Source organism: Odocoileus virginianus, chromosome 3 (genome assembly GCF_023699985.2).
Source record: "Odocoileus virginianus isolate 20LAN1187 ecotype Illinois chromosome 3, Ovbor_1.2, whole genome shotgun sequence".
NCBI classification, from domain to species: Eukaryota; Metazoa; Chordata; class Mammalia; order Artiodactyla; family Cervidae; genus Odocoileus; species Odocoileus virginianus.
The window spans coordinates 10,615,362-10,622,927 of NC_069676.1; the positions used below are offsets into that span (position 1 = coordinate 10,615,362).

At 59.1% G+C, this 7,566-nt stretch overlaps 2 protein-coding genes across 2 annotated transcripts; one reads left to right on the top strand and one right to left on the bottom strand.

The window, feature by feature from the left end:
• Positions 1-69: 69 nt before the first annotated feature.
• PRDX2 (peroxiredoxin 2) lies at positions 70-3,129 on the top strand. The gene is made up of 6 exons (XM_020887110.2): positions 70-170; positions 678-789; positions 878-1,031; positions 1,612-1,734; positions 1,876-2,006; positions 2,806-3,129. The coding sequence occupies exons 2-6, from the start codon at positions 687-689 to the stop codon at positions 2,889-2,891; spliced, it is 597 nt and encodes a 198-aa protein (XP_020742769.2). The 5' UTR covers positions 70-170; positions 678-686; the 3' UTR covers positions 2,892-3,129.
• A 2,589-nt stretch (positions 3,130-5,718) lies between these two features.
• On the bottom strand, positions 5,719-7,566 carry JUNB (JunB proto-oncogene, AP-1 transcription factor subunit). Its single transcript, XM_020887111.2, has one exon. It carries the CDS (start codon positions 7,254-7,256, stop codon positions 6,213-6,215), a length of 1,044 nt encoding a protein of 347 aa, XP_020742770.1. The 5' UTR covers positions 7,257-7,566; the 3' UTR covers positions 5,719-6,212.

Consider the following 7,566-nt stretch of genomic DNA (forward strand, 5'->3'; position numbering starts at 1 on the left):
GAGCTTCTTGCAGTGGACCCGACCGCTCAGTAAGTCCGCCCACCTCCCCGCGCCCTAGGCGTCATGGTTCGGGCCGACTATAAAAGGCGACGCGGGCCCAGGCTCGCTCGGCCCTGCGAAATCAAGTCCGTGCATCCGAGAGTTGGTGCGTCCCGCCCTTACCCACGCAGGTATGGACACCGGGAGTGCATCGGGCTACGGGGTGGGCCTCCTTGGAGCAGCTCAGGCCCAATCCAGACCTCAGCGTCTGCGGCCTTTGTTTTCCGCCCGCCTTGGCGGCTGCCTTTGTCCTTGCGGGAGTGGGAGTGGGGGTGGGGGGCGGGAAACAGAGGCCAGAACCTTGGAGTATCGGCCGCATCCCCATGCTCCCCGTCCCCAACTTGCGACATCTCCTGGGCGAGTGGGCTTGCGTGATCGCGCTACGGCCGACACGCTAACTGGGGAGCGGGCGGCAGCAGCCCGGCCGCCCTAGCTGTCCAGGTGGGCGGGTCTCCTAAAGTCTCCCGGCCGCGCCGACCTGGTCCCGGAGAGGGTGCGGGGCAGGGCAGCAAGTGTCTCCGTCACTCTGACTTGGTAACTCGGCCGGATATGCAGCGTGACCTTGGGAAGTGAAGACAAAGGGTCGTCCAGAGCTCACTGACCCGCCGTGGGTGGGGCGGGCGGGGGGGGGGTCTCAGCTTTCAGTCATGGCCTGCGGCAAGGCGCACCTCGGAAAGCCCGCCCCGGAATTTCAGGCCACCGCGGTGGTGGATGGCGCCTTCAAGGAGGTGAAGCTTTCAGACTACAAAGGTGAGGGCCTGGATGGGCGCCGCGGTGGGGGGCGGGGCACAGGCCCTAGAGGGCCAGAGCCCCAACTCCTCGTCTCTTCCCACCCCAGGGAAGTACGTGGTCCTCTTTTTCTACCCGCTGGACTTTACCTTTGTGTGCCCCACGGAGATCGTAGCTTTCAGCGACCGTGCTGCGGACTTCCACAAGCTGAACTGCGAGGTGCTGGGCGTCTCCGTGGATTCTCAGTTCACCCACCTGGCTTGGTAGGAATGCAGATCACCAGCAAGGAGGGAGGGTGCAGCTAAACCTACACCTCTCCAGGGCCCCAGCTGTGTGTTCTGCTCAATGGGCAACCTCTGCGTATCCGGTTCCCAGCAAGAAAATAATGGGGAGGGTGACTCCCAAGTCCTTCATGATAATGACATTAATTAACCTTTGGAAAGTAGTTTCTGTGGCATAGGGATTGATAAATGTTTTTTCTCAGTCAGGGCAATGCAGCTTCCCTCTCAAGAACTATTTGAGCCAGGTGGAAACTCCAGTTTAAGAGTTCGAAAGAGGAGAATGGGGACTTCAGGGCAGGTTCTCTGCCTTCCGTTGCTGCTGCACATGTGAAGTCACTTTGCTAGAGTATTGGCTTAGTCTTCTCCAGCTGTGGGAAGCAGCCTCTGCACCCACTTCAGGGTGGGGTGGGCCAGGCTCCCTGGGACTTGCTCTCAGGCCCCTTATCTCTCACCTCCAGCACCCCCTTTCCCAGCCCTTATCACACCCAGGCCCTTATCACAGGGTAGGGACCCTGCTGCACCAGCCATCCTGAGGTCCCAACCTTCTCTCCCCCACCCTCAGGATCAACACTCCCCGGAAGGAGGGAGGCCTGGGCCCGCTGAACATCCCCCTGCTGGCTGATGTAACCAGAAAGTTGTCCAGTGATTATGGCGTGCTGAAGGAAGATGAGGGGGTCGCCTACAGGTACTGAGGGAACCTCGGGAAGCCCCCATCCTCAGGGTGAGGGGACCACTCTCACCCTATGGCTAGCAGGGTGTCTGTGCTCCCTCCCCGGGTCCTGACAGCGGCAGCCCCGGCTCCTCACTGTGAACTCCAATATCTCAGGGGCCTCTTTGTCATCGATGGCAAGGGTGTCCTTCGCCAGGTCACCGTCAATGATTTGCCCGTGGGACGCTCCGTGGATGAGGCTCTGAGGCTGGTCCAGGCTTTCCAGTACACAGATGAGCATGGGGAAGGTGAGCAGACACACCCAGTCACATGTGTCCACACGTGGGTACATACACGGCCCCTGTGTCATGCACACATATGTTCAAGGCCTGCTCTATCACTTGTGTGGGCTGGATGTGAGGGCCCCAGAGAAGATTCAGCTCAAGGTCTGCAAGAAAATTCTAGTCTGGTGGGGGAGATACTACCCCAGTATAAGGGCAGATAACTGGGGAGGTAATAGAACTCTACAGAAGATATTTGAGAAGGCCTGTACCAAGGAAGGCTTGAATGTTAATTGGATCAGAGTTATCTTCTCCTGTGAAGGCCACTGGCCCTTGAAGTCCACTGGGGCAGGGGCTAAGAGAGAAAGATGTGATTCAAGAAGTCGGAAAGAAACTAAAATATCAGCCAGGGAATTCGCTGGCGGTCCAGTGGTTTCCAAACTTTTACTGTTAAGGGCCTCAGTTCAGTCCCTGATCAGGGAACTACGATTCCATAAGCCACACGGCATGGCCAAAAAATAAAACAGGGGCTTCCCTGGCAGTTCAGTGGTTGAAACTTCCACTGCGAGGGGCACAGGTTCAATCCCTGGTCGGAAAACTAAGATCCCACATGCCTTGAGGTACAGCCCCCCAAAAATGTCAGACAGTCCTGCGGCTGAGCGCGGAGGGTTTCTTTCATCATGTAGCATGGTCTTAGGCCTGGACCACTTGGCTCTAGGCTTTTGCTTCTGCAGCTCATGCTCTTGGCCTCTCTCTGTCCCCTCACTACTGCTCTCCCTTGAACATGGCACTCAAGCCTCACATGTGCATCCCTGTTTTTCCACAGTCTGCCCCGCTGGCTGGACACCGGGCAGTGACACGATCAAGCCCAATGTGGACGACAGCAAGGAATATTTCTCCAAACACAACTAGGCTGGCAGATGGTGGCACGCCTGGGCTCCTGGCCCGCCTCTAGGCCCCTACCTGTGTCCTGTACTGACCCAGGAAATGCCGGACCTGCTCCTTCAGACTCCACAGTCCATGACCACAGAGGGTTAGGCCAAGTCCTTCTCAAGCTCCCAGCTGCGAGCTGGTGAATGGTGACCCCCTCCTTGGAGCCCACATAACTGAGAACAGGCCTATAGGTGACTAATAAAGTATTAGGGACAGATCTGAGTCTTCTGTGTGGTTTGTCCTGGTGTGGTACCACCCCCGGCCGCTTTCTCCAGGCTGTGCTCTGGGAAACTGACATTGTAGTTACCGATCTCCACCACAAGGTGGCAACCTTGCTTCATGCTCGCTGCTTCCTTTCTCCGTGGCCTGAAGGTGAGGAGGTTGGCGCTGTTGCCCCTTGCAGGGAGCAAGTCCCAGGCTGCCTTACTACCTGAAACCTGGCCAGGCCGGGCAGCGCCCACACCTTAGCAGCCAGCCTGGGTTAAAAAGCCGCTTAGGAGCTGTGATCTACCCTGGGTCTTTTCAATAGCAAAACGGGAATAAAGACGACCAATGGGAATGAAGACAATGCATGTTAAAAGAAGTACGTGAAGATCGGGGCTCTATTAATGGTTATTAGGACCAGGTCCCTGGGACTGGAAGAAGGTGGGGACCCAATCCTGAAAGTAGAACCAAGAGTGGGAGCTTGAGGTACATGCATAGTTCTGCTGCAATTTCTGCACCACCAGATGTTGGAAAGTCTATGTCCTGTCCCTGAAATGGAAGGGTGAGGGTTACACAAGAAGACAGGTGTTGGGAGCAACACAGTGTTCTAAGGTGTGAAGTTTGATGCTGTACTTTTTCAGGCAAGTGGTGTTGCCATTCTTAGTCCTCATTTCCTTCCACAGGACTGACATGCTCATTTAATCCATAGACCCATTATTAAGCTTCCCTAGCGGCTTAGTCAGTAAAGAATTTGCCTGTAATGCAGGAGTTGCAGGTTCAATCCCTGAGTCAAGAAGATCCCCTGGAGGAGGAAATGGCAACCCACTCCAGTATTCTTGGCCTGGAAAATCCCATGGACAGAGGAGCCTGGCAGACTACGGTCCATGGGGTCACTAAAGAGTCAGACATGGCTTAGTGACTAAACCCCCACCACCATTAGTAGTACTCCAGCCTAATGCCCTCCAAAGTCATTCATCTCAGCCCTGGAGCTTTTATTCTATTGTTTTTAAAATTTGTAAATTATTTTGACTGCCCTAGGCCTGCACTGCTGAGTGTTGGCTTTCTCTAGTCGCAGCGAGTAGGGGCTACTCTAGTTGCGGAAGCAGGGCCCCTAGAGCACTGGCTTCAGTAGTAGTGGCACATCACACTGGCTTAGTTGCTCCACAGCAACTAAGCCAGCAGGCGGATTCTTAGCCACTGGACCACGAGGGAAGTCCTCGGCCTTGGAATTTTATCTATACTCCTCCACAAGGCCCTACGTGGTCTTCCCTGACCTCATCTCCACCTCCGTGGGTTCACTCCACTGAAGCACAGTGGCTTGGTGTTCTTTAACAGCCTGATCTTGTTCTGGCCACAGAAACTTTGCATGTACTATTCTCTCTGGCAGAACTCTCTTACTCAGGATTTTCTCAGTGGTCAGCTGAAAAATAGCCTCATTAAAGTTTCGTGTTCCCAATTCATTCTCTAAAGCAGCTCACCTCCCCGATTCATCACGACCATTGTGACCAGTTTTTTTTTTTTTTTTCCTCTTCCTGGCACTAACCACCATCTCCAAATCATGTTTGCTTGTTTATTGTCTGTCTGCCCTGGCCCAGCTAGTGACCCCAGGACCGGGTCGTTCAGTATTTTATAAACAAATTAATGAAACGTCTGTTCTACCGCACCTAGGCCCTGTGGCCTGGTTTCTCAGTTTGTGTTTTTCTCTGCTGTACTGGGGGCTTCCAGCTCCGAAGCCTGCCAGATTCCCCATCGGGGCTCGCCAGCCGCCCTCCCACCCGTCCTAGCTGCGGGGGAGGCAGCCCCGTGCGAGGGCGGCGGCGGCGCCCGGCGGCCCGAGCAGCCGCCCCGGCAGGACCAGACCTGGCAGTCGCCCCGCTCCCGGCCTGGCACCCGGGAGGGGAAACTGGCAGGCGGGCACCGCCCTTCCTGGCGGGGGTGGGGAGGGGATCGTGGTGGCAACGACGCGCAGGCAACTGCATCCCCTCGCCCGGGTCAGGTCAAACGCAGCGGGCGTGGGCTGGGCAGGACCCAGGGGCCAGCCCGATGGGGGAAACTCTGGGGTGGCTCCTGGGGCTCTGGAGCGCGGCCCGCCCACCGCGGACGCTCTGGACCCAGGCCTGGGGCTTTCCGGGCCTCGGTAGCCGCCAGCCTGGGAAAATCCCGGCCCCCTTCCCGGCGCCGGAGCCCTGCCCGGCAGAGCGGGGGAGGGGATTCCCGGAATCTGCCCGGAGACCGCTGTCGCGTCACTGGGCAGAATCGGCCCATGTTTGGACAGCGCTTCCGCAGCGTCAGCGGGGAAAGCCCCTGAGCGCGCGGCTGGGCGGTGCCGCGCCTGCGCGCTGAGCGTCTCGCCCCAGGCATCCTGTCCCCTGGCGCTGGGGTGGGGGGGTTGCTGGACTGTGTACCCACCCTGTACCTTCCAATCCGGGAGATCAGGAGACGCGAGACGGGTTGGATACCCGGGCTGAGGACGTAAGATGCCTGAACAGAGCTGGCGAGGTTGACACAGTTTCAGGAGCAAGCCACAAACAGCCGCGGGGTGGGGGCTGCCCAGTACTCCCCTCCCTCCACCCTCCCGGCTTGGAAAAAAAGACAACAGAAATTAATAAAGAACTTTTTTTTTTACTTAAATAGATTCAATAAAAAGGACAATAAACGAACTCACACAAAAACAGAGCTTAAAATAAATCCTTTAGAAACCGACTGCGTGTTTCTTCTCCACAGTACGGTTCAGAGGGGGGAGGGCAGGGGGCGGGGGTCCTCTCCCCAGTATCCCCGAGGGCTAGAGTACCGGGCGGCGGAACCAGCTCCGCCGCAATCGTCCCCTCCTCCCCTCCCTGTTAAATACACAAATATATTATATTCAATATGAATTGAGTTCTGCAGAAAAAAAAATAAAAAAAAATAGTGGAAGGGGGGCTTGTAAACGTTGAGGTGGAAGGACTGGGCGCAGAGCGGGCGAGCAGGAGTCCAGTGTGGTTTGTAGCGTCCTCAGGCCCCAGGGCCAGTGCCCACCGCCTGCCCCCTCGCCCCATGGGAGGCGTGCGCCCAGCCGTCCAGGTTGGGGAAATGTCCGTACGGGGGAGAAGGGGGCGCTCAGAAGGCGTGTCCCTTGACCCCAAGCAGCAGTTGGCAGCCATTGCTGACGTGGGTCATGACCTTCTGTTTGAGCTGGGCCACCTGCTCCCGGAGGAGGCCGGCAGTGTTGGACAGCCCCGCGTTCTCCGCCTTGAGTGTCTTCACCTTGTCCTCCAGGCGCGCGATGCGCTCCAGCTTCCGCTTCCGGCACTTGGTGGCCGCCAGCCGGTTTCGCAGCCGCTTGCGCTCTACTTTGATGCGCTCCTGGTCTTCCATGTTGATGGGGGACACCGGCGGCGTGGCATCGCGGCTGCGCGCCTCAGGCACGGTCTGCGGTTCCTCCTTGAAGGCGGAGGCGCCACGGCCCAGGCCCAGCTGCGCCGGGTGGCCGCCGGCGAAGGGCGGCGCGTGTGGGAGGTAGCTGATGGTGGCCGTCGGGTAGGAGCTCCCTGTCCCGACGGCGGCCCCGGCTCCTCCGGAGGGCGCAGAGGCCGGAGAATAGCTGCTGAGGTTGGTGTAGACTGGAGGCGGCTCCGGGCCGGCGTAGACGCTCCCGGGCCCGGCTGGGGGGCCCCCGCTGGCGCCCAGGGACACGTTGGGGGGCGTCACGTGGTTCATCTTGTGCAGGTCGTCCAGCGCTTTTACAAAGCCGTCGGCGAAGCCTTCCTGCTCCTCAGTGACGCCGCCCCCTGCGCCCCCCGCACCTCCACCGCTGCCACCCCCGCGGGGGTAAAAGTACTGTCCCGGGGGCGTGGGCGTCGTCGTGATCACGCCGTTGCTGTTGGGGACGATCAGGCGCTCCAGCTCCGATGAGGCGAGCTTGAGCGACGCGCCTGTGTCCGAACCCTGGCTGGGAAAGTAGCTGCCTCCGCCGTTGCCCTCTGGGCCGGGACCCCGCGCACCGGGTGCTTTGAGATTTCGGTAGGGGTCGGCCAGGTTGAGCGCCAGGCTGGGTTTCAGGAGTTTGTAGTCGTGTAGAGAGAGGCCGCCCGGGGTCCGGCCGTATCCCGCCGCTGCGTATGAGTCGTCGTGGTAGAAGGGCTGTTCCATTTTAGTGCACATCCGGGCGGCCCGGGCGGTCTGAGGGGGTCCCTGCGGGGCCGCCCCGGGCCTCGCTGCAGCGAGCCGCGCGCAGTCCGCGGCTGTGCCTGTATCAGGTGTCTGGACGAACGTTCCTGAGGGCTGGCACTGGTCGGGAGAGGCCAGTCGGAGGCTGTGCGAGGAAGCTCTGTGCGGCTTCTCGAGCCCCTCTGCCCCTCTCTGGCGCGCTCGTTTTCTTGGTGTCGCTTCCCCCTTGCTCCCTGCTCCCTGCTGGCTCCGGTGCTGGCCTGGCCGTGCTCAAGGTCCCGGCCGCTCCGCCAGAGCCACAAGC

Coding starts and splice junctions, on each gene's coding strand:
- JUNB (XM_020887111.2), bottom strand. CDS start 7,256: ATGTGCACTAAAATGGAACAGCCCTTCTACCACGACGACTCATACGCA.
- PRDX2 (XM_020887110.2), top strand. CDS start 687: ATGGCCTGCGGCAAGGCGCACCTCGGAAAGCCCGCCCCGGAATTTCAG. Junction 1,032..1,611: donor CAGTTCACCCACCTGGCTTG/GTAGGAATGCAG, acceptor CCCCACCCTCAG/GATCAACACTCCCCGGAAGG. Junction 1,735..1,875: donor GATGAGGGGGTCGCCTACAG/GTACTGAGGGAA, acceptor CCAATATCTCAG/GGGCCTCTTTGTCATCGATG.